Raw genomic sequence first — 27334 nt, 5'->3', positions numbered from 1 at the left:
AAATGGGTGTCTCTGGGGATTCTATCATTATCCAATGCTCTCAGTGTGGTACATTTAGTATGAACAGCACCCAGGTGGTATTAAGTGGCCTTCTGAGTCCAAAGCCCTTTAAACTCGGTGAGAGACTTCTCATTGCTGTAGATCAGGCACATCCAACAGGTAAATTGTGATCTACTGGTAGATCACTGGATGTCCGTGGTAGATCATTGGTAGATCAGTGGCTCCCCCCAAAGAAGCTGAACAACTTTGGCTCCCCTAAAAGAAGCTCAACATTTTTGCCCTGCACCCCAAAAAACGGGAATGCCATCCTCCCTAAAAAAAAGCTCAGCAACTGTGACCTGAACCCCCCCCCAAACAGGGCTTTCCTTCCTACAAAATGCTCAACAACTTTGACCTGAACCCCCCAAAGGGGGTATATCACTGCCAGTTTTTAACTCTGTGAGTAGATCGCAGTCTCTTGGGAGTTGGCCACCCCTGCTGTAGATGACAGCGTGAAACCTCTTCTGCCATCAAATCCCTGACCAAAATATCAGCTATGTTCCATAAGTAATTCTCAAGCTTCCAAAAGTCAATGTTTAAGAAGGTGCTGTGGTCCCAGGATAGTAAAATAAAAAAATATATAACCAAATACATTTTGCTGTACATTAACAGGGTGCTTTTAAATATAGTGTTATGGGTTTGTAGGAGGCAAACTGGGTGCCAGACATTAGATTTGAAATTCAGGCTAAAACCAGGAAATTGCCTGGACAGAAGAGCCATCAGGGTGTAATGACCGGACAATGGCCAGTCATTGACCCTCTGCCTGAGCTCTGGGTAAATAGCAGAATTAGGAAGGGGGAGTGTTACAGGAAGCATGATGTAGAAATAGGAAAGAAATGTGTTCTTTAAAAAAATGAGGCTTGAAATAGCGGGAGATCAGAGGGGTGAGCAGGCAGGTAATGAGGAGTTATAATAATTGCTATATTAATTGTTGTAAATATAACAATATATACCTCTCTCTCTCTCTAATAGGCACATGCTTAACTTTTTGCAGTAGCACATTTGTGATAACTGTCAGTGGTGTAGCGTGGGTTGTCAGCACCCAGGGCAAGGCAAGTAATTTGCACCCCCTAACCTGTGGATTTGTGCCCCCTAACCCGTGGATTTGCGGCCCCTAACCCTAACCCCCAGATGTTGTGCCCGGTGCGGCCGGCCCCCCCTGCACCCCCCACGCTACGCCACTGATAACTGTTGAAAACCAGTGTGGCGTAGCAGTTGGAGTAGGACCTGGAAGAACAGGGTTCAAACCACACTTGGGCATGCATAACCATGTATTAGGGTTGCCATATGTCCAGGGAAACCTGGACATGTCCTCTTTTGGGGGGTCAACATGCCCATCTGGGCAGATTTTTAAATTTTAAGGGAAATGTCTGGATTTTGGAGATTTGGTGGGGCTTGGGCCACTGTGGCCTCTGCCAGCCCGAGCTGGGGAAAGAGAAGTGTGGGTGCAGTGGCGTCGTAATGTGCCCACGCCTGTGCTTGCGCAGCTCTTTCCCCGGCTTGGGCTAGCAGCGGCTTGGGCTGCCCCCTTGAGCTTCTTGTAAAGAAAGAGTTGGGATACAAATGCCTTAACACCCACAGTGGTGCAGGGAACCATTTGCAAGAAACAGGCACATTTAGCAGATATATCCTGGTATTGGTAAACTAATTTTGCCATATTTACCCATCTATAAGATGCCCCCATGTATAAGACACCCCCTATTTTGGGGGGCTCAGATTTAAGAAAATGGCCTTGGCACTATCTGTGAATAAGACACCCCCTAATTTTTGACATAATTTATTAGGGGGGGAAACTAGTCTTATACACAGAAAAATACGGTAGTTCCAGAAAGAAAACAAAGAACTCCGACGCAAAAATGTAATGTGAAATAGCTGGATTACAATTAACCTGCTAAAAGGTTAAAGATGTGCATGTTAACCTGCGCTGGCCCAAGAAATTTTGGCACTTGAGGCAAACCACAAAAATTGTACACACCCCACCAGGGGAGAAGGAGTGAGTGAAGATCTGCATCAAGGACAAGGGGGGAATGAAAAACTACATTGGGAATAAGGGGGTGAGTGAAGCTCTACATTGTGAACAAGGCGGGGGAAATAAAATCAACCTTACCCAATGGTTGATGTGGCAATCAAAGACCATTATTGGGGAAAGGGGTCTGCTCTGAATCACATCAGGTGCCAAGGAGGTGACAGATCTAGCCTCCAAGTACTGCAGCTGCAGCCATTGCTGCAGCAGAGGGTGAGGCATTCCCTGGAGGCCGCATCTGATGCCCCTGTGGATCCTGCTGCCCTTGTCTCATGGGTGGGTCGGCTCTGCTGTTGACATACTTAAACTCTAATTATCACTGACTTTAATTTTTGCATCTCACAGCCATTCAGCTCCTACCTCACATTCTTCTATTTTACAATCCTGCCAACTACTATTTCACTTTGTGCCTCCGATGAAGCAGGCTTGAGTCCATGAAAGCTTAGGCCATAATAAATGTGTTAGTTTATAAGGCGACTATTAGAACATTATGCTAAAAGGCTAATTATTGGCTGAAGTTTCCGTCCAAGTTTTTCTCCGCCTGTATTTTCCAAAAGCCCCAAAGACATTCTAATTTCACAGAGACTTTTTTTTCCAAAACTGTGTTTGAGTGTTTGGGCCAGATAATACTAATGCTAAAAACACGAGGAACGAAGCATCTGACAGCTGAAATAATCCCATGAATTGCACCCTCCCCCCCCTATTGACTGGGTGACCCTTTGCCTCTATTTTTAAATGAGCAATTAATACACAAACACCATGAGGAGGGGAATTAAGGCTATTTGATCACTATGTTCACTTCCTTGGATGAATGGCAGCTCGACTTCCGCTATCTTTTTCAAAAACGTAGCATAAAAAACATTATAGAATGACACTGTTTGAGAGCTATGAAATATTTACTAAGTCTTCAGGGAGAGGTCCCTAGAGATGTGGAGGAAATTGCAGATCAGTGAAATGATACAGTAAATAAAATGCCCTATTTTCAGATAAGGAATTGGAGGCATACAAGTTTAGTAACTTGGTAGAGAAGCTTAGCCAGCTATATTCCTGGCAGGAGAGCTAAGCTAGTCAAATGAAACATTACAATTAACAGGAGTCTTGCCACAGGTTAATAGATTCTATGATACCATCTAAAGCAGTCATGGCATCCCCCAAAGAATTTTGGGAGCTGTGGTTTGTTAAGGGTATGGCGAGTTACTGTATTAGTAGGCTCATATGGCACTGTGGGTTAAACCACAGAGCCTAGGACTTGCCGATCAGAAGGTCGGCGGTTCGAATCCCCACCACGGGGTGAGCTCCCGTTGCTCGGTCCCTGCTCCTGCCAAGCTAGCAGTTCGAAAGCACGTCAAAGTGCAAGTAGATAAATAGGTACCGCTCTGGCGGGAAGGTAAACGGCATTTTCGTGTGCTGCTCTGGTTCGCCAGAAGCGGCTTACTCATGTTGGCCACATGACCCAGAAGCTGTACGCCGGCTCCCTCAGCCAATAGAGTGAGATGAGTGCTGCAACCCCAGAGTCGGCCACGACTGGACTTAATGGCCAGGGGTCCCTTTATCTGATTCCCTTCTCAGAACTACAATTTCCAAAGGTCTCTGTGAGATGGGGTTGAGAGCTAAACCTCTCTGAGAAAGCCATACCTGGAGAGGCCAGAAATTGAATCTGGGACCTTCTATATGGAAAACTGATGCTGTAACACTGAGCTATGTCTTTCCCCTAAATTACCATCACCATGGGACATCCAGCTTGGCTATTATCAGAGACAGAACATTGGACTATTGGAGACAGACCTTTGGTCTGGTCTAGTCAAGCATTTCTTTTGCTCTTCTGCATTTAATAATTCCCCCATGGGGGACCGACAATATGAAGACTGGCCGAGTTTCAGCTAAATTTAGATCTGACCAAAATGTTTCTCAGATTTTCTCCTTCATGCTTAAACGTGTGGAGGAGAAAGAAGGATTATGTTCCTGGCCCCACTCCTGAAGCTGCTGCATCCTGCTCATACCACCCATGATCTCTGCACACAGAGCCACACAAAGACCACCCGAGGTCTGACAAAGGGATGCCTGGAAAACCACAGCGAGCCGTGTGATCCTTCTCCCTTTTGCATGGATTCATTCTCCATATGGAGGGGAATTTCTGAAAAGAGATCTTGGCTGCCATCCTATGAACACTTATCTGACAATATGTCCCGATTTCACATAGTGTAACTTACTCCTGAGTAGACACTGAGTGCTACACTGCTAAGTCACATCAAAATCCGTGGCTCAGTTGATGACAACTAAGTTAAATCCCATTGATTTAGGCTGCATACATGGCATACATTTGAGGAATTCTGGGAATTGTCATTTATTCCCCACAGGGCTGTAATTCCCAGCACACTTAACAAACTACAGTTCCCAGGATTCTTTGGATGAGAAATGTCCCTTAAAGGTATGGTATGTATACAGCCTTAATTAAACAAATTCAGTCACAGTGGTACCTCAAGTTAAGTACTTGATTCGTTCCGGAGGTCCGTTCTTAACCTGAAACTGTTCTTAACCTGAAGTACCACTTTAGCTAAAGGGGCCTCCTGCTGCTGCTGCACCACCAGAGCACAATTTCTGTTCTTATCCTGAAGCAAAGGTCTTAACCCGAGGCACTATTTCTGGGTTAGCGGAGACTGTAACCTGAAGCGTATGTAACCTGAAGCGTATGTAGCCCAAGGTACCACTGTACATCCCATTGTTTCAATGAACTATAGCTAAAATAAGGCCAGCATGTTCAACCTAGACCAAAGGATTTTGATTTTTTTAAAAAGAGGCCTTTCTACATACATAGTGTTTCTATCCTTTTTCACAACATCCATAACTGGAGGAGGGCTTGTTTCCAGTTCGCAAAGCAAAAATCACCAAGAAACATTGCATAAATTTGATAAGAATTAGCACAGGACTTACAGGAATTCCTCGGGCTGATATTTTTTCTATAAACTTAAACTGGTGTACAGCCCAAGCCACTAAGTAGGTGCTCATTGGAACAGACTTTTGGAATGTCGTTACAGTCCAGCCGTTGCCCAGTGAACGTTTTTGCTGCGGGGAAAGTGAGGAAAAAAGAATCACAATGAAGCATTGTTTACAAGTAAATAACTTTCCCAAGACAAATATTTATCTTTATGTACAGAATGGGAGCAGGAAAGTTGTTGTTGTTGTTGTTACTGTATTATTACTTTGGTTACACATAAAATGTGCGCTTTTCAGTGTTAATGCTTTATTATTACTATTATAATAAATATATAATACCACCTCTTTCTAAGGGCACACTCTCCTAATCACCAAGAAGGCATAGTATGTCACTAGAAGGTAAATAATGTACTGCCCTCATGAAGTTACTTCTGAGGAAAACACAAGATGTCATAGCAGTTATCAGCCCTGTTCACACTAGCAATGGGCAAATCTGTCAATTTCAGTTCTCTCATCTTATCATTTCTCCAATATTAAATTCAGTTCTCAGCATATCCAGAATAATTCTTTTTTTTTTAATTAAACATAAAGTCCTCATAAAAAATAATCAGCAGGTTAGTCCAAATTTCTCCCAATATACATATATTTGTAAGCAGTTTTACCTAACATACACATTTCTGCAAAGCAAATTTTCCTGATAGCACACATTTTTGTATGTTATTTTCACTAATATGCATTTTTAACAACATTTCACCCCAGTATGTGCATTTTGGAACGCATCATTTGGCTGAAGAATTGCATTGCAACATTCAGAGATGTGCGAATTTTGAAGGCTGGCTGTGCTTCAGTCTGCATATTGTTTCAGAATGTGCGAATTAGGTTGGTTCACCTTGACATGTGAACTGAATTGAATTTCTTCCCCATCCCTAACTCACACGTTACTCATGTGTCAGGCGTGCTCGTGTGTCAGGAGTGCTCTGATGGTGTTTCCTGCTTGGCAGGGGGTTGGACTTGATGGCCCTTGTGGTCTCTTCCAATTCTATGATTCTATGATTCTAGGCACTCCCAGTTTATAGCCAGGGGAGGCTATCCTTTTCACCCCCAATTCTCCATCAGTGTGCTACCTCAACCATCTAATGACAGCACACTGAGTGAGGTGCATAGGAAACTCTTCATAAGAGAACCATGCTCAATATGAGAGCCAGTGTGGTGTAGTGGTGAAGAGCAGTAGATTCGTAATCTGAGGAACCGGGTTCGCGTCTCCGCTCCTCCACATGAAGTTGCTGGGTGACTTTGGGCTAGTCACACTTCTCTGAAGTCTCTCAGCCCCACTCACCTCACAGAGTGTTTGTTGTGGGGGAGGAAGAGAAAGGAGAATGTTAGCTGCTTTGAGACTCCTTCAGGTAGTGATAAAGCGGGATATCAAATCCAAATATGTGGTCATTGGCAGGCAGTGTCATACAAAGGAGTAATGCATGAAAAGGTCTACTCTTGTACTGGAATTACATAGCTAAAAGCAGAAACTTAACTATGCCTATTTAAGTAAGTTGTATCGAACGCACTGAAATTACTAGAAACTTATTGTGCAGTTTTACTTCAAAGCTTTTTGGTGGAACTTTCACATTTACTCATCAGAAGCCACAACTTCACTGTAGACAACTGCTGTTGAGGATTGGGCTTCACAGTTCAAATGTACTTATATTTTAATATTTTGGGTAGATTTGAGAGAAAACATTGCAATCAGTAACATTATTTCTAGACAATCACTGACTCCCTTAAAACACAAAATACGTAGTGTGGAGGAAATGTGGTAAGGTTATCTATAGTAGGGTTGCCATATTTCAAGAGGTGAAAATCTGGACACAAAAAGTTGTTGAGCTTTTTCAGGGCAATTTTACATTTGCTTTAAAATGTAAATTTCCCCCCAGGTGGGCATTTAGGACCCCACCAAAGAGGACATGTCCAGGAATTCCCGGATGTATGGCAACCCTAATCTATAGGCTAACTTTGCATATGTCAGGTCAGTTATGTTTATTAATGTGTAGAAGAAAATACTGCAATAGCTACCAATTTTTCAACCACAAATTAAAACAGTGGGAGCTGTATGGCAATCAGAAACTGATGGGCAGAATCCAGTTCATAATTATGTGCTCTAAAATCCCAAGGAAATAAATGGGATGGATTCTGGGCATTTTCACTGTGGCATCTCAAAGCCCCATATCATAAACAGGACATTTTACCTTAACAGAAATATTTAAAAGATATTGATATGGTATGATTTTTGCGTATTTCATCTTTGACTTCTGCTAACAGTAATACAAAGTTTCTAGAACTTTGTACTAAAGCTGATGTTTATGTGAACTAACTTGGGAAATGTCTTTAGCCAGAAGTTTGCTGGGATGGAATTTGCATTTTAATTGTGCACTTAATTTGGAAATTTAGAAACTATTCATTCAAAGTTATGTGTTGGCTTTGACTTTCCACTAGGCTATTCACTGGACATTCTTTTGGCCAAGATCCATAAAATCATTTTCCGCTGCAAATCCCAGAGGCAGAGAACTTACGCCATTGACTTCCATAGAAGATTTGGAATTTAAGCCAAAGGAACTAAATATAACCATTTGTGAACCTATGACCTTTGCCTAGGAAAGGATTTTGACAAACATCCACATCTATGGTTTAACAAAAAAAAGGAATATATTTTATAATGCCAAATGTTTTGCTCTTAATGCCCACTAACTCTGATATGAATTCCTCTAACAGACTATAACCCACCTACTCCAAAGTCATTTTTAGAGAATACTAATGGCTGCACCAACAGGCCATGTGATTTGGTGATCAATGCCACCAGGTTTCATGTATCATATGCGCATATAGACATAGAATGCATACCTCCACTGGCATGTTTGATAGAGCTTCATATGTGTCTTCATGGAAAATGGATATATTATAAGTTGCCTTTATGTTAGGTTCATCAAAGCAAGGAAATGATTTTCGTGCATCTGTTGGCTCATGATCAGTGGCTGCTATACTCCTTTGGAAAGAAACGACAGTTACATCAAACCATTATTCGCAAATAGATAATTAGACCAAGTATGAAAGCAGTAAAAGGAATTTTTCATACGAAAGAAATGGGATAATCTTTCTCCTATGGCTCATATCATAACCTGTGAGATCACCTTACTCAATATATGCCTGCTCGACCACTTCAATCTGCAGAACTGCTATGGGTACCACATAATACTGGTTCTGCATTTGTAATAAATCAATCTTTTAGTCTGGCAGCACCTACACTGTGGAACTCCTTGCCTGTTGACATGAGGCAGGCACCTTCACTGTACTCTTTTTGGTATCTGCTAAAAGCATTTTTGCTTAGACGAGCCTATTCCGATGTGTAGAATGTGGATGCATGCTTTAGTCTGTTTTTAGTTTACTGCTGATTTTATGTTTTGAACAATTTACAAAATTGTGTGTGGTTTTTTAAACAAAGCGGTGTATAAATTTCATGAAATAAAAACAAATAAAAAATAGTCTTAAGACAAAGTAAAGCTTGAAAGTGTAATTATCCTGCATAACCTGTGAACCCACAAGCCAAATACAGCTAAAAAGCCCTTATGGTGCTTGACAAATGCCTTGTTTATTTATTCCCAGTCAGCCAGGAAAATAGGTATTGACTGCATTTGGCTCAGTTGCAAAGGCCTAGATAAAACTATGATGACATGATCCATAGGTTTGCTGTGACCAGGGATGGATGAAACTAACATACAGTATTTCAGCATCTCTTAAGTTTCTCGTTTCTTCAATCTTAAACTCAGCTCACCCCATTTCCACATCAGTTTGCAATTCTCCATAATACGTATGAAAACTCATAAGCATCTAACTGCACATTTATTCTCATATACACATTTTTGTGTGCAATTCTGCCAAATACACACATTTTTGCAAGTCCCCCCCTGAAGGACTACATTTTTCTTTATTATTTTTATCAATATATTTTATGCACACTTTTTCCTAAGACACTTACTTTGAACACATTGTTTTGGTTGGAGAATAGCATTGCAAAATTCAAAGAAGTACTTTTTTTTAAGAATGGGGGAAGATTTGGTTTGACTTCTGTGGTTTAGGGAAGCATGGGTTAGTTAGGTTCACATTCAAATGCAAATTGAATAATAATAATAAAATCTCTTCCCAGCTGTGACTGAATGGGCCAACCAAATTAATGTTTTGAGATGGTGAATTTGGACCCATGTAAAATTCTGTGTATGCTGAAACATTTGTGTGATTGCACCCACCCGGCTTGCTACTTACCACATAACTACCACCTCACAACTCCCTCCACATCCAAAACTTTATGCTCACATTTATTAATTTGTGGCATTTTTAACCTGCCCATCACCATATGGTCCCAGGGCAGGAATGGTTGAAACAACAAGAAATAACAGTAAAACTCAAATCACATGAATATAAATTTAAGTCCTCATTGTTATAAACATCACTTAAAATCATAGTTTAAAGAATAAAACCTAACAATATACCGCTACAGGTAAACACACAATTTCATATTTGGTAAATATGGGCTGGGCAAACTGCTGGATGTATCATGGATGAAGAACCTAAGAGGAGCCAATTGGATCAGGCCAATGGCCCATCTAGTCCAGCATCCTGGTCTTACAGTGGCTGACCAGATGCCTCTGAGAAGCCCGCAAGCACAAGAGCACTCTGCCCAACTGAAATTCCCTGCAACTGATATTCAGAGGCACAATGCACACATTTTCAGCAAACCCATTCAGTCATATGAATGTCCCCATGTCGACTACCAAATGAACCTCCACTGTTTTGGCCCATACTGAGTCTCATCACCAGAAAGACTGCAGTCCCCCATCCCTCCTTTTCTGTGCATACACACCTGGGATAGATAGCTTTAAGCAGCTTGTCAAATGCTAGCTGAAAGCAGCACATTCATAACAGGGACATTGATCATTCTGAGATAACCTTGCACATCTGCCTTTCGTTGTTCATGGACAAGAGTATAATGACAATCTTGGTGGTCTGAATACTGATAGGATGCAGCAAAATAAATGGCTGTGGAACACCATTGCTATAAATTGATATAGTGATATTTGCCTTAACAGCTGGTACTAGAACATCTTACCTGTGTGGGATATAAATGACTGAGGAAAATAGGGTCATTAAAATTGTTGCCAAGGTTTACATAAAATATCTGCTCCCTAAATGGAATCAAGCTCTTCTTATCAACATAGCATTCAAGGATGGAGCATGATTGATGGGAGAACACAGCTAAGTTGTCTCTTCAATTAATTCAGAATGCTGGTAGCTTTCCAACCACACGTCTGTAGATACGTTTGAGCTACATAAAAGTAGTCCCCCCCTTCTTTTAAAAAAGAAATAAAGCAAAAACAAGAAGTAATTAAGAGTGAAGGAACATAGCTTGTAACATTCCTGAAGATCTATAAGTTATCTCGCCAGTCAATTTGTCAATGTCCTAGTGTCCTTGGCATTTTCCTAGGACTCCCTAAATGCTTAACTGATCATAAAGAACTTATAATGGTACATTCAAACCTGAAGAATTAGTGAGATACCAAGCAAATGGGATATTTTTTTAAAAAATGTGGGCATAAAAATGGGCTGTACAAACTTTAAGGTCAGACCTCTCTCTGCACCTACAGAAAGGGAAATATGCAAATGTCCTACATGCCTTGAAAATCTTCTCAGAAAGACTATACAGTCGTACCTTGGTTTTTGAACAGCTTAGTTCCCAAACATTTTGGCTCCCGAACGTCACAAACCTGAAAGTGACTGTTCCAGTCTGTGAACAATTTTTTGAATCCAAATGTCCTACAGGGCTTCTGGGGCTTCTAATTGGCTGCAGGAGCTTTCTGCAGCCAATCAGAAGCTGTGATTTGGTTTTCAAACATTTTGGAAGTCGAATGGACTTCCAGAATGTTGAACGGAACTTTGAATTCCAAAGTACAACTGTGCTTTCAAGAAGGCAGACTGAAAAGCAAATATATTGTTGCATGTCAGTGGAACAAGGTGCTTACCCAGGGTTCAGTTTCCTTGGAATGAGGACAGCAGAGACTGTGGCATCTTTAGCATATGTGGTTTATTTACACACACATATACAATGTGAGCCAATGATGGAGGGACTCACAACATTAACAGCCCAGAAGGTCCCACAGCCACATCCTCAGATTCAAACAGAAATCAAGGATGTCTCTCCCTCTTAGGCTTCTGCCTACTACAGCCTGCTTCTAGCTTCTAGCTCACACATTCTAGCTCTAGCTTCTGTTTTTTCTAGCTACCAGCCAGTTGAGGGAGGGGGACCCATCCATTTGTTCTCTGGCACAGAACCACTTCCTTTGTCACCTTAATGACCCAAAAATGGGGGCCATTATGTCACCAAGAAGTTGGCCTGGCTATTCCAACAACTGAATCCTTGCTGGATCAAGGAATTAGTAGGGGCTCAGGCATACAGCGTAACTACTCCCCCTCACAACAATATTTTCAGCAAGATGGCTTATGTCAATCAACTGTTGAACTAGTGAAACATTATTCGCATGAGAAATTGCATTTATTTAAGATTATTTAAATTTACTGCAACTAGTTTAGGTATTGCTTACATCATGTTCTATTTATATAGATGCTTACAATTTGACAGCATAAATACACTAAATTCTTAATCACAGAAGCAACAGCACACATCTTCATTCATGCCATAATGGTGTTTCAGTTATTTATTGCTCCTTTCTCTTCTTTGTGGGTTTACAGAATGCTCCAGTATTATACCGGCAGCTTCCTTAAATGGTGAGATTTTATTTTATTTTATTTTTTTAAAGATATTTATTAAAAGTTTAATAGTTACAGAAAAAAGAAACAGTAAAAAATTCACAATACATCAAAAATAAAGAGAAAAAACAAAAAAGTTTCATGAAGAAGAATTTACAGGGGATGGGGGTTGGTCAAGGCTTTGGAAATGGTATAGGTGCAATTTATTCAGAACAGAAGGCTAAATTAATTGTGAATAACGTAGTGACAGAAGAATTTAAGATTGAGAAAGGAACACGACAAGGTTGCCCAATTTCCCCATTGCTTTTCATATCGGTCCTGGAGGTTTTGCTAAATATGATTAGAAAGGACCAACTGGTAAAAGGTATACAAGTGGGAGCCAAACAGTACAAACTAAAAGCATTTGCTGATGATTTGGTATTGACTTTACAGGAGCCAGAATCTAGTACTAAAAGAATTTGGTCAGGTAACAGGTTTTAAGTTGAACAAGACGAAAATTAAGGTTTTAGAGAAAAATCTAACGGAGATCGAGAGAGATAAGTTTCAGAAGGAGACAGGATTAACACTGGTTAAGAAAGTGAAATATTTAGGGGTTAATATGACCGCTAAGAATGTGAATTTATTTAAGGATAATTATGAAAAATGTTGGACTGAAGTGAAAAAGGACTTAGAAATATGGTCAAATTTGAAGTTATCGTTGTTAGGTCGAATTGCTGTGATAAAAATGAATGTATTGCCAAGAATGCTGTTTCTGTTTCAAACATTGCAAATTTTGGACAAAACGGACTGTTTCAAGAAGTGGCAGAGGGATATCTCTAGATTTGTCTGGAAGGGCAAGAAGCCTCGTATAAAATTTAAGATATTAACTGATGCTAAAGAAAGAGGTGGATTTGCACTGCCAGACCTTAAACTTTATTATGAATCAGCCGCTTTTTGTTAGCTGAGAGAAAGGATGCTTCTTGAAAATACTGACGTGTTGGATTTGGAAGGTTTTAGCAATGTATTTGGTTGGCATGCATATCTGTGGTATGACAAGGTTAAAGCACATAAAGCGTTTAAAAACCATATTGTCAGGAAAGCACTGTTTAATGTCTGGATAAGATACAAAGACCTGTTAGAAAATAAAACCCCGAGATGGCTGTCACCAATGGAAGCAAAAGCTCAGAAAAAACTCAATATGGAGGCCAAATGGCCGAAGTATTGGGAAATTCTGGAGCAAGAGGGAGATAGACTAAAACTGCAAAGCTTTGAAAAATTAAAAAACAGAGTGCGAGACTGGCTCCATTATTATCAAATAATGGAGGCATATAATCTGGACAAAAAAATAGGCTTCCAGGTGGAAAAATCAAAATTGGAAACAGAATTGTTAGACCCCAAAGTTAAGAATTTGTCAAGAATGTATAACTTGTTGTTGAAATGGAATACTCAGGATGAAACGGTGAAATCTGCTATGATCAAATGGGCGCAAGATGTTGGACATAACATTATGATGGCTGACTGGGAACAGTTATGGACCACAGGTATGAAGTTCACGGCATGTAATGCCTTAAGAGAGAACCTAATGAAAATGATCTATAGGTGGTACATAACACCAGCCAAGCTTGCAAAAATCTACCATTTGCCTGATAACAAATGTTGGAAATGTAAGGAGACTGAAGGTACATTCTTTCACCTTTGGCATGTTTGCAAATAGCTCTCATTCATTTCAGTGAATGCAGAATAACTGCCCATTAGATGATGCCCAATGAGAACAGTAAAAAGATCTCTAGGTTGTACAGTATTTGTTAAGGGCTTTATAAATAATAATAATTAGACGCTGTGTTCTCTTTGTATTGAGAAAATGGCAATAGAAGGTGAAATATTTGCTTTCAAAATCCATTATGTTGTGTTACAATAAAATTCTGCCTTTTCTTCAAGGCTTGTCCTGCCCCATCATTTGCATTATAGTGTCTAGGCCTTACAAATGAGAACCAGAAGCAAGAAACGTGTAAAGACACTGAATATTTACGTGCATCTGTGACTGCTTCCAGCTGTTGTTCCCAAAATAAAACATGACCGAAGCTGTGATGAATTGCCTTTTAAAAAAAATTGGCCAAACACATATTTTCAGTGAAATTGTCAGCCTATTATAGAAGGCAATCCAATTTTGGCTTTAAATGCACAGTTAAAGCACCGTTAAACCACATTACTTCCCCCAAATCATCCTGGGAGCTTTAGTTTGTTAAGGGTGCTGGGAACTGTAGCTCTGTGCAAGGTACAAGTACAGTTCCCAATATTCTTTGCGGAAAGCCATGCACTTTAAATATATGGGATGAACAAAACTGAAGTACAAATTGGGGGGGGGGAGAGAAATTAGCCCAACTGATATTGAAAATACATCCCCCAAGACATTTCAAAGGCAAAACTGATATCAATGAATGGCTAGCTTGTTTTTCACCTCAATCATTTGTATCCATAGCTGCCACCTCCTCAGCAGATTTCTTTTTAAATAAGGATGTGTCTTCTGCTGCTGCCACCTGCTATTATATTCTGCTAATTCTCGTATCAAGTTGGGACCTAGTTACCCATCAGTAAGAGGGTTGGTTGGGGAAATTTGCCAAGGAGTATTAATTCAATGTCCATTGATATAGGTAGCCCCCACCTAGTTTTCCTGAATGGCATCTAAATTCAGTGTTCTGCAGACAGATTGACTGAAGACACAGATGGGGAGTGTTTCAAGATGTGCTTGCTATGAGTCAGTCATCTGTTACATAAAACAAACCCCGCTTTCAAAAAAACCCTGTTTGCTGAATCCCTTTGTCTATCCACCTCTGTTTCAGGGTGTGCCAGTTTGCATTCTGATTGCCATTTCTTACTTTAAAGCTCACCATCCATTTAAAGCACCCTTATACCACTTTAACAGACATGGATTTTCCCAAATAATCCTGGGAACTGGTTTCTTTAAAAGCTTCTTTTTAATTCAATGGGTATGCATCTTTGTAAAAAATAAATATACACATCATGGATATGGTAAGTACTGTATACAAAAGAGAGAGAAAATAGCAGAAACATAGAATGTACAATTACCGTATTTTTTGCTCTATAAGACTCACTTTTTCCCTCCTAAAAAGTAAGGGGAAATGTGTGTGCATCTTATGGAGCGAATGCAGGCTGCGCAGCTATCCCAGAAGCCAGAACAGCAAGAGAGATGGCTGCTTTCACTGTGCAGTGATCCCTCTTGCTGTTCTGGCTTCTGAGATTCAGAATATTTTTTTTCTTGTTTTCCTCCTCCAAAAACTAGGTGCATCTCGTGGTCTGGTGCGTCTTATAGAGCGCAAAATACGGTATATACTGCCCTTCATTTAAGGACCTCTGGGGAGTTTTTAACATAAAAAAGCACAATAATACGTGACATAATAACAAACAAAATCCCACCCATATATAAAGAGTGAAAACATTAATATCTAATTGTAAGGAAAAGGGTAAGGGGGGGAAATGGACAAATGGACAAATGTGGTAAGTCATAGATGAAGAAAACAAGCAGGGAAAGTACTAGTTAAAAGTACTTCCAGATAAATTCATACTTTGCGGGGACTGTATTGAAAAAGGGTGATTATTAAGGTCAGTGCTATCTTTCCAGAAAAAGAGGTGCCGGAACTGACCTTGGTGTCTTACGTTGGTGTCACGGAGTTATTCTGCTTTTTCTATTCAGAATGATCTGTTAGATATCCTAAACTCTCACAGAACTGCAGTTCTCAGGGAAGACTGAAAATGTCAAGCCTGGAGTCTACACGTTGCCTGATGAGCTCTCATTTCTGTCAGTAAAATGGTGCTGCCAAATAGCTATTTACAAGATATGATCAAGATGCATCATTCTGAAGCATCAATTAGAGTCTCATACAAAGGAAGGCCACAAGAGACAGTATATCTCTTGTCTACCTAAATAAGGGCATGGAGAGCTAAACCTGACTTTGTTTCTGGTTGGTGCACTTTTGGCTTTGACAATAGGGAACAGAAATATCTCCAATCATACTCATTCTCCTGTCTTCAGGCTTGCCTACCTATAATTCAAAGCAGATGGGGGAGTAAAGGTCAAAATCTCACTCAGATACATCTGGTTCTTAGGCTAGCAAAATGATTCACCCTGATGCTACTCTGATTTTAACATAGCATGGGGCTGGGTCCAAGATTTACAGTGCCATTCCATGCAGTCTCCCTGTGTTCTGTGGAGCTTACTCCTATGAAAGTGTGTTCAGGATTGCAGCCTTATGCATTAGTAACTTTGTATTAATGCAACATTTTTATAAGTAACTGTCTTTTTGTAATATTTTGTTTCAGTTATCTATTGTTGCTTCTTCTTTTTTGTACACCGCTTAGGGATATTTTAAATATATTAAGTAGTATATAAATTAAATAATCAAATCAAATTAATGGTGACAAAACTTATAAACAGCACTGAAGTGTTGCATTCATTGGATGGGGATCTCTATACTGCACTTGTAGAGCTTCACTGAAGGCATAATACATTATGGAGGACTAAGCTTCTGGAATAAGGTAGATCAATGGTGTGGACCCTTTTGGGAACATAGGAAGAGGCCTTATATCAAGTCAGACCAATGGTCCATCTAGCTCAGTGTTGTCTACCCTCGAGGGACGTGGGTGGTGCTGTGGTCTAAACCACTGAGCTTCTTGGGCTTGCCGGTGGGAAGGTCGGTGGTTCAGATCCCCGCAACAGAGTGAGCTCCCGTTGCTCTGTCCCAGCTCCTGCCAACCTAGCAGTTCGAAAGCACGCCAGTGCAAGTAGATAAATAGGTACTTCTGTGGCAGGAAGGTAAATGGTGTTTCCGCGCACTCTGGTTTCTGTTACGGCGTTCCGTTGCACCAGAAGCGGTTTAGTCATGCCGGCCACATAACCCAGAAAGCTATCTGTGGACAAACACTGGCTCCTTTGGCCTGAAAGCGAGATGAGTGCCACAACCGCATAGTCGCCTTTGACTGGACTTAATCGTCTAGGGGTCCTTTACCTTTTTACTTTTACCTTTGTCGACCCTCTCCAAGGTTTCAGGCAAGAGCCTCTCCAGTCCTGCCTGGAGATGCTAGCAATTGAAGCTGGTACCTTCTAGTATTGATACATCACCCAGGACCAGTTTGAAGGCCAGAGCACAATGGCCCACCATCACACTTTGGCCCTCAAGCTGAGGGAGGAATGAGACACGAGGTGCCAGAGCCGATGCAACTTGTTTTTCCCCTCGACACCACAGGTGCTGGTGACTCCCTCCGTTACCAGTGCCCAGCACATGGAGGAACAAGCTCCATTGGCCCTGGACCTGAAAGGTGCCATGGCCAATGGAGCTTGTTCCTCCCTTGTCGCCCAGGCATTGGTGGAGGAGGGAGCTGAGGTGGTTTCACCCCAGTGCCTCGCGGCACCAGGCCCAATGCAGCCTGTTCCTTCCTCCACTTTTCAACATCGTGATGTATCACTATATTGCGATGTCTGGGTGGTGATACATAGAGATGTTGAAAAGCTGATATCACCCATCTCTAGTACCTTCTGTATGCAAAGCAAATGCTCTTCCTCTGAGCAGCATCCCTTCCCCACAAAATTCAAATTGTTCAGCCCGAGAGGCACATTCTTTTAACAGTAAGCTTCTGAAGACCATAGGCTGATTATTACACACACTCACACACTCCCCTCTGTCCTGCATTCAGACAAGCGAAAAGCATTATCAAAGTTCAGTGATAAATTCCAGGCAGGCACTCAGAGTGCAAAGCAGGATCAAGGGAAGAGTTCCAAGGGCCAGACAGAGAGGGCTGGTGGGCCATATTAGGGTCCTGGACCTGAGATCAGCTACCCTGAAGGAGGTGCTAATATTTTGTATAGCCTGAACTGGATACATTTGCTATACAGAAAACATGAATGTAGAATGTCTAACAGATGAGATTTTGGACTAGGCTATGTAGCCAGGAGATTCAATAACAAGCAGTGAAAGGAAGTAAGAACTACACACTCAATTCAATATACAGGTCCCATTGTCAGCACAAAAGGAAGTCAATGTAGAACACAGCTTCTAACTTTAAGCACAAGTAGTTCAGAAAAGCGCATCCAAAATGATCAAGGGGCTTGAGCTCCCCTATGAGTAAAGGTTACAACAGTTTGCATGTTTCCATTTAGACGGATAAGAGCTGGGCAGGATAGAGGTATATAAAATTATGTACTGTGTGTTGGAAGTGGATAGAAGTTTTTCATAATACTAGAACCCAGGGTCATGCAATGAAGCTGAATGTTGGACTGTTGAAAGGAAATAGTTCTTTACTAAGCTAAACTAAGGAGTTTGTTACTGCAGGATGTAACAATAGTCACTAACTCAGACAGCTTTAAAAGGTGATTTGACAAATTCATGGAGGATAAGGCTAACAATGCCTTTTAGCCATGACTGCAGTGTCCTGCTTCTGGTATCAGAGACAGCATGCCTCTGAATACCAGTTGCCAAGGAGTACTAAGCAGGAGGAGTGCTGTCACACTGAAGTTCTATTTCAGAGTTTCCCATAAGCATCTGTTTGGCCACTGTCCACATGATGATGGGCTTTGGATCAGATCTGACAGGGCTCTTATGTTAGGGTTACCCATTTCCCGGGGACAGTCCCTGGGTTTACGAATAAGTCCCCAGACAAATTCCATCCCTGGAATGTCCCCGGAATTCATCTAATGTCCCCGGGAATGTGATCTAATGTCCCCGGGAAACGCAGCAGCAGCAGTCTCAGCAGCCCAGAGCAGTAGGCTCTGGCTGGCTTCAGGAGCTGCTCGAAGTCCCCATATGATGGTGGTGCAGGGGCTCTAAGATACAGCTTTCGGGCTGCCTCCACCTTCCCTGACCCCACCAACTAAGCTGTGAAGGGAGGCTTCATGCTGCCTATAGGAGCAGCCTCCCAACTCCTACTTGCGTGCAAGCAGGAGCGGGGCAGGGATCTCTCAGCTGTGAAGTGAGACTTCACACTGCCTATCAGAGCTTGCGTGCAAGCAGAAGGGGACAGGGATCTCTCAGTTAGGCAATGGGAAGCCTCCCTTCCCAGCTGAGGGATCCCCGCCCCCCTCCCGCTTGCAGGCAAGTAGGAATGGGATTGGGGCTTCTTCAGTGGGAAGGGAGGCATCACGCTGCCTGAGAGATCCCTGCACGCAAGTAGGAGTTGGGACGGGGCTGCCCCGAAAGACAGTGTGAAGCCTCCCTTCCCAGCTGAGGGATCCCTGCCCCCTCCCGCTTGCACACAAGTAGGAATGGGATTGGGGCTGCTCTGATGGGAAGGGAGGCTTCACACTGTCTGAGCCTTACCGCCACTGCTGCCCTTGGCCCTCCTTCTCTGTCTTCCATGCCTGAGATCTCACAGCTTCCCCACCACAGAAGAACCAACAATGCAGGGGCTGCCCAGGCTCATGGAGAAAGGAGACAGGAAGACTCAGAGGAAGGGAAAACATGGCAGTTGAGGTCAAGGCAGCGGCTGCCCCTCTGCTACTGCCATTGCTGCAGCATCAACGTCCTGAACGTGTAGTATGTATATATGTATTTTTATGTACGTATGCATGTATTTAATTAAAGTGTCCCTGGATTCATTGAAAAATCTGGTAACCTTATCTTATGTCTATATGGGTAGGAATCTACTAATGCTGCAGCAGAGTCCAGCTGAAAACACCAGCTGCGCTCTTGAAGTTGCTGCAGTCCTGAGGATGGGAAGCAGCAGTCAAGATGCCAGCCATCCAGCCTCTGATGCATTTCTGCATGCTACTTTACAGCAGCAAACTGTGCTGCCATATTGCTGCCAAACTGTTATACATAAAGACAGGCATATAGAACATAGACAGCTGCCACATACTGAATTCATCTAGCAGACTATTGTCTACACTGACAGACCCTCCAGGATTTCGGAAAGGAATCTCTCCCTAGCCCTACCTAGAGACATTGAGAGTGGAATCTGGTATCTTCTCTACGGAAAGCTGATGGTGCTCAACTCCTGATCTATCACCTGTCCCTGCAGATATTTTGCAGGCAATAAAAAGAGAGCCTTTTTGCTTTTTTTCAAAATTATTTTGAGCACCTTTCTGTAAACATAAGGCAGAATTATAGCAAAAAATACAACGAACTCTCCTTACAACTTTCAAATAGACGTATTTAAATTAGACTGATCAGGAACAGATTCTGGTCCATGAACTTAGAGAGAGCTTAAAGTCTTCATTGTCTTAGCACAGTTAAATGCACATTCAAATGCACATTGAATTCTGTATATATGGGTTGAAATGGTAAACAAAGGTAAACACTCTCCCCAAAACTCAGAATGACATTATAAATAATCTACCTGCCAACCACCCAATTGCCATCTTTCTTAATATTCACTAAATTCATTTGAAAATATGCAGTTTACGTTGAAAAAAAGGAAGATTAGAGAGAGGGGAAGGGAGACAGAGAGAAACTTGGAGCAAAAATTAATAGCAGAAATATGCTGAAAAAAAGAAAGATTTACTTGTTTTGTCCATCTTCCACGTAGGTTGTTCTATAAAAGCCAACCAGGGATCCATTTAAACGGCCTTGGAACATCATGGTCAGTAAATAGGCGTCATTTCCACTGGTGGGAGCCAGCTCTTCTTCTGCCTCTACCACCACATATTCCTGTGGTTTGTACTCAAAGCAATGCTTTAGGGTAATTGACTGGCCGGACGATTTCTTGAGCAAGGGCATCCTGGTAATCTTAGTCTCTCGGAGGTGAAGCCACAAGTGCCTGGTTGGGCTTCCCAACTGGATGGTGATAGTGACTGATCCATCGTACAGATCTGCTTCCATCTCAGGCTTCAGTATCAGGTCATAATGAATCGGACTAACATAGGTGGGTAGCCTGAAATTTTTCCAATCTCCACTTTCATTATTTTCAGCCGGGCATGGATCTGTCTCACCTGGAGCAGGGCTCGCAGTGGGTGATGCAGTTGACACTGAAGTGGGTGATGCAGTCGGCACTTTCCCATTTTCTTCTGAAGGACAGTCCTGCGGTTTTAAGCCCAGGCCCAGGCCCAGGCCCAAAATTAAACCTACAGCAGCTATCACGCCACAGATAAGGGCCACATGTTTGCTCTTCATGCAGTACCTTTTGGATGACTTATCTTCCATATCCATTCTCTGCATCTCCACTCCCCCTGGACCAAAGCTATATATCCAACATTAAAACAACAGTGCTGTAGCCTTTAAAAATATATGCACACCTACTGGTTTAGCAAGCTCTGCTTATGTTTAATAGTTTTCTCTCTCCCTCACCCCCTCGCTCACTTACTTTTCTGTTCTCTCTGCCTCGCTCCCCAGCCACTTCCCTCCTACAGAAACTCAAGTTAACTTCTTTCTTTTTTTTTTAAAGAAAGTTTATCCGTAGGAAAGTGAACAGTAAAGAAGGATTTGTCTAGAGAGCGGAGACAGAGGAAATTAACACAGAAGAACATTGTAGCTGCTGCAAACGCTTCTTATAAGCAGTTGCAACCCCACCCCCAACTCCTCCTGCTCTGGTCAGAGTTAAATATAAAACAGCGCTGTGTTAATCAGCAGTTGGAGATGATCAAATGCCAAGGCTCGGTCAGCAGCTTCCCAAAAGGGAGATCACAGACAGAGAGGTGTGTGCAACTCCGCAGAAACCTCAACCTTTGTCACTACCTGTGGTTTCCCCCTCCCTGGTATCTTTTATGAGCAATGATTTCCTTGAACTTCCACCCCAGATATTTGTGCAAGGGGGAAAAAATCCCATGGTTCTCCCCCTTATTTCCCCCTCTCTTAAAAAAACCACATGTCTCATTATGTTTGGGTTTCCTCTTTCTGAGTTATGGAGTTTTTATTCTCCCTCTTGGTTCTGTTATTCCATGTGCTTAAAGAAGGAACACTCGGCCATAAAAGAAATATCTTTTTGCTCAAGACTGTAAACACTGACTTTTGGTGTGCGCACAGAGCCAAGTGCAATCTTCAAGTGTCCCTTCTGCTTTGCATACCAAGCAGGCAATCAGCAGTGGATGTACATCCCCAATTTTGCTATTTATGGTTGGTTCATTTTGTGTAAACAGATAACTAGGACCCTGGGAGAAATGGATAGCACAAACTGATTTGTGTCAGCTAGTTCTCATGTTGTAATATCAAGTTTTGAAATAGTATTGTATTAGACTTCCTATCGTGCACTCCTAGGCTTCCACTTTGAGGAAGGCAAGGGGGCAGTTGCCCCCTTTCCAGATTAACAAAAATCCTTAGATTGCAAGCTTTCTTTCATTCTTATTAAAGAGGATTTTTCTAGCATTTGCAAAATCTGAACTATTTTTTTTTTAGTACTCCTTTCATTTTTACACTGCTTTATATTCTTGAGAACAAAAAAAATCTCAAAGTGGTTTACAAACTACATTAAAACATCAAATAAAGCAGTCCAGAAGAAAACATTACAGAATAAAGTTATATATAAAGTATACATCAAAAGAAACACAATTGACAGGGAACTAAAATATTATCTTGAAGATAATCAAAATAAAACATTACAAAGGAGGTCAAGTACAGAATAAACATTTAATGCAGCAAAGTTTACAAAAAAAAGTTATGAGACAATGTACAGTCCTATGGGGGGGGAATTTGCACACTCTCCTGAATGCACTCCTATTTACTCAGAAGTAAATCCTGTTAAATTCAGTAGGGCTACTCACAAGTGTCTATAGGACTGGGCACAATGGGATTTACTTCCCCGTTATCATATGTAGAATCGGATTCCACATTTGATTTTACCAATGAAAACACTTTGGAGATTTTTGTTACTTTTACTAATCTCACTGCCCCACCTTCCCCTATGAATACTTTTAACAGCATATCACTTCATTGCTGGTAAGAGGTCAAAGAAAAGCTGTAGACAAACCATTTATAACCCTCCTGTCCCCACACACCAAACAAATTGTTAAGCTTGCCCCATACATCAGAAAAAGTCCTGACATGTCCTGGATTTTGGGTGTAAAAATAGCATCAGGGGTGAATTTTGACAAATTGCCAAAATGTCAGGGAAAACGTGGGTGTATGGCAATGCGACGGAAAAAGCAGTGGAAACAGTTCCAAAAGCTTAAAATCACTATTTTTGGGTTAGGTTTCCCAAAGAAGCCTCAACAATTTTGGTGGCTGTCAGAAAACCCTAAGATTGTGGCATGATCCATGGCTGCATAACACCATGAACATAGCAGATTAGACCTTTAAATGAATCTAAGGGCTGTTCTGTGCATTGTCAAATTCATACAGAGAAGCCATTTCTGAATAAAAATGTGACTGCTCTCACAGCCCGGGAGAAAGGAGCACTTAAGCCAATTTAAAAGAAATGTAGATTGTCACAAAGCACAAAAAATGTGCACACATGGAGATCATCACTGATCTACATGAAATATTCACACAAACAACAACATGGGAATTCCCTGTATGTAGGAATTCTGTAATGAACAAAGCTGGTCCTCCCGGATTGGCCTGTTTGTTGTGGCTTCTCCTTGCCCCATGTGTGGTTGCCACTGAAATTCCTCTAAAGTTTCCATTGAAATCAATAGGACATAAGCCATGACGAACTTTAAACATTGATTTCAGTTAGTTTCAATTGTACTTAGGTCCAATTACTTAGTTAGAGGTTGTACATTATGTTCCACTAACACTGCAATCCTATATGAATAATAATAATAATAATAATAATGATAATAATAATAATAATAATATGTTGTTGTTGTTGTTGTTGTTATTTATACCCCGCCCATCTGGATGAGTTTCCCCAGCCACTCTGGGCGGCTCCCAATCGAGTGTTAAAAACAATACAGTGGTACCTAGGGTTAAGTACAGTGGTACCCCGCAAGACGAATGCCTCACAAGACGGAAAACCCGCAAGACAAAAGGGTTTTCTGTTTTGGAGGTGCTTCGCAAGACGAATTTCCCTATGGGCTTGCTTCGCAAGACGAAAGCCCATAGGGAAATCTCTGGGGACCTGTTATGGTGGTGGGGAGCAAAGCCTTTCCCCCTCTCCGGCCTTCAGAAGAGGTCCAGGAAGGCCGGCGGGGGCCGAAAGGCTTTGCTCCCCACCGCCAGCATTTTACAAGCAGTCCGGCATAGCAGGGAAGCGCTTCCCGCTATTGCGGACGGCTTTTGAAGGCAGGCGGGGGGAGCAAAGACTTTCGCCCCCCGCCGGCCTTCAGAAGATGTCCTGGACCTCTTCTGAAGGCCGGCGGGGGGCGAAAGTCTTTGCTCCCCCCTGCCTGCCTTCCCGGGAGAGCGGAGAAAGGCAGCGCCTTTCTCCGCTGTCGCGGACGGCTTTTGAAGGCAGGCGGGGGGGAAGACTTTCACCCCCCCGCTGGCCTTCAGAAGACGTCCAGGACCTCTTCTGAAGGCCGGCGGGGGGCGAAAGTCTTCCCCCCCCCTGCCTGCCTTCACGGGAGAGCGGAGAAAGGCAGCGCCTTTCTCTGCTGTCGCCGACAGCTTTTGAAGGCAGGCGGGGGGGAAAGACTTTCGGCCCCCTGCCTGCCTTCCCAGGGGCTTTTAAATCGCCCCGGACAGCGGAGAAGTCCTCCGCTGTCCCGGGGCGATTTTAAAATGCCGCCCGCAAGCATTTTAAGATCGCCCCGGACAGCGGAGAAGTCCTCCGCTGTCCCGGGGTTTTTTAAAATGCTGGGGGTGGGAAGAAAAGCCCTTGTCCCCCCCCCAAGCCTTCAGAAGAGGTCCGGGGACAGACTGTCCCCGGACCTGGTCTGAAGGCGGTTTCCCTAGGAACGCATTAATTGATTTTCAATGCATTCCTATGGGAAACCGTGCATCGCAAGACGAAAAACTCGCAAGACGAAGAGACTTGCGGAACGAATTAATTTCGTCTTGCGAGGCACCACTGTACTTAATTTGTTCCAGAGGTCCGTTCTTAACTTGAAACTGTTCTTAACCTGAAGCACCATTTTAACTAATGGGGTCTCCCGCTGCCGCTGCGCCACCAGAGCATGATTTCTGATCTCATCCTGAAGCAAAGTTCTTAACCTGAAGCACTATTTCTGGGTTAGCGGAGTCTGTAAACTGACCTTTAGCTGATCCTGTTGGCCTTTAGCTGATCCTGTTGCAAATCCTGGAAAAAGATTCACAAAGACTTGCTGTTAAGACTTGCCCAGCATTAGCCATCTAAAATTTTGTGGGCTGCAACCTTTTTCACTGATAAATTTGCCAAAGCATGGGAGGTCTGTGTTCATGCACAAACTAAACTATTTATTCATTGGTTTGATTTGTACCTTGCTTTTCCACCTAAAGGTGATCAAAGTGCAATAATATAGATACAAGAAAATGCAAGAAAACAGCAAGAAAATGCAAAGTAAAAACAAATTAGTAAAAGCAAAGCAGAGTTAGGACATTCTCTCCCCCCCCCCCTTCACGATGTACTGTATTATTCAGCTATAAATCTCTCAGTTAACCCCAACTACTGCATATTTAGTAGATACCACCCTAAAAGCCAAAGTGCTGTCTAAATAGAATTTCTTTGCTCCTAACTGGACAGTCTCTAGAAAACTTGTTGTGTCTCCCTTAGCAAGGAATTACAGGGCCTAGGAGAAGCCACTGAGAAGGCCCTCTATCATAGGTGCCAACTCCCTGGGGCCCTGAGTGCCCGAGCACCCACAAAATTCCCCATGAAGGAGCCGGGCACCCACCAATTTTGGTGCCAGGGCCATGCATACTGTATGGCACCCATGGCCCTGGGCACCCACAGTCGCAAGGCCAAGTTGGCACTCCATGTAGTTCCTGCCAAATGTTTTTCAGGTGTTGGTGGGACAGAAAGAAGGGCCTCTGCTGAGGAGATTAAAAACCAGACAAACTTGTATGGGAGAATGTGGCCTCAACCTAAGTCATGAGGGCATTTGGAAGTCATAACCAGCACTTTGAATTGCACCCAGATTTAAATGTGTGTGGCATGGAATGAAGGAAATCATGACAAATTTGTTTTATCTCTTTGTTATTCTTCACATTCTTGTAATCCCGATTAGAGAAATATGAAACTGACGCATTATACGTGTCAATACTGAACTCAGTGAACCAGGATGTAAATGCTTCATTTCTTCCTATGTCATGTCTTATGACTTTCCTTTTGTTACTTCCATGGTATGTCCTATTTTGTTCTAGCAAAAGTCTCAATAAATATACAGTGGTGCCTCGCAAGACGAAAAGAATCCGTTCTGTGATTCTCTTCGTCTAGCGGTTTTTTCGTCTTGCGAAGCAAGCCCATTGACGGATTAGCGCTATTAGCGCTATTAGCGCTATTAGCGGCTTTTAGTGGCTTATCTGCTGATTGGGTCAGCTGATAAGCGGCTTAGCGGCTTAGAAAAGGGGGGGGAGGGGAAAAAACCAGCAGGAACTCGCAAGACATTGTCGTCTTGCGAAGCAAGCCCATAGGAAATTCGTTTTGCGAAGCACCTCCAAAACGGAAAACTCTTTCATCTAGCGAGTTTTCCGTCTTGCGAGGCATTCATCTTGCGGGGCACCACTGTATTGATTAAAATAAAAAGGTAAAGGACCCCAGATGGTTAAGTCCAATGATCAATGAGATGCTGGTGGTAGTAGTAGTCTACAATATCTGGAGGGCACCACATTGGAGGCTCTTGATACAGCATTGGAGAGCCTGTGGATCAATTTTAGAATCAAGCATGGAAAATGGCTGTGCTCATTTGTGAGAAGCAGATTTTTATTTTTATTTACCAGCTCCCTCAAAGTCTCCTGAGTGTGTGGCAAGCAAAACGGCAAGTTCTGCTTGTGGCAAATATATCAGAGCAGGGCATTATGTAGGAAGAAGGAAAACAGAAGTGTGCAGACATGTCTTATGCTGCAATAATCACCTTAGTAATCTAGGCAACCTGACTGATGGTCAGAGAAACTCAGCATCAGTGCTGTATCACATGCCTCCTGGTGCAACACAAAAATCTACTTATTTGGCAAGTTTTGGTGTGACAAACAAACACTACAAACCCTCACAGCACTGTTTTAATATCTGTCTAGTCAACTGAAAGATTCTCACCTCCTAGGGGGTACAATTTAGGCCAAGTTTCAACTGGTTGAAATAAGAAGAAATAGCAAGCAACTATATTTAAGCCATTAGAGGCAGAAAACATTTTGCTAGCCCATAGGTGAGAGACCTTATTGTACTAATGACAACACCATGAGATGGCAGCATTGTTTACAGCTGCAGCAGAAAGAATGGAGGCAGCCAAAAAAATGGGAAGTCTCAACAGGCTATACAAGTCAAAGCTGGTGTGTGAGGATTTGGCAAATCATATTAGCTGAGAATTTGACCCACTTTCTGAGCTGACCTGCTTACCTAATTTGGGTCAAATAACAGTTAAGTAGTTACTGTAGCTGGGTTTAATATTAAATTTTCTTGTGCTTTTTCAGTCTTCTACACTGACTTGATGCCTACCATCCATCTATTATCAGCATATTCTCAACATAGTTATATTAATTTTATTTTTAAATGATGCATTGTTTTACATACATCATCTCAGTAATAATATTTACAACA

General features: G+C 42.2%; 1 protein-coding gene across 1 annotated transcript in view; it reads right to left on the bottom strand.

Moving 5' to 3' along the window:
* ENPEP (glutamyl aminopeptidase) overlaps positions 1–21279 on the bottom strand; it is a 58082-nt gene extending 36803 nt beyond the window's left edge. The window contains exons 1-3 of the mRNA XM_083460412.1: positions 20294–21279; positions 7889–8030; positions 4994–5125 (exon numbers count right to left, since the gene is read on the bottom strand). Coding sequence (XP_083316538.1) covers positions 4994–5125; positions 7889–8030; positions 20294–20946 — 927 coding nt within the window. The 5' untranslated portion in view covers positions 20947–21279. The remainder of the gene's footprint in view (positions 1–4993; positions 5126–7888; positions 8031–20293) is intronic.
* Positions 21280–27334: the final 6055 nt, after the last annotated feature.

The sequence above is a fragment of the Podarcis liolepis genome, assembly GCF_965112155.1.
Source record: "Podarcis liolepis genome assembly, chromosome: 9".
Classification (NCBI taxonomy): domain Eukaryota; kingdom Metazoa; phylum Chordata; class Lepidosauria; order Squamata; family Lacertidae; genus Podarcis; species Podarcis liolepis.
The sequence above is the reverse complement of the archived record's forward strand: the minus strand, read 5'-3'. Positions and strand labels throughout refer to the sequence as shown.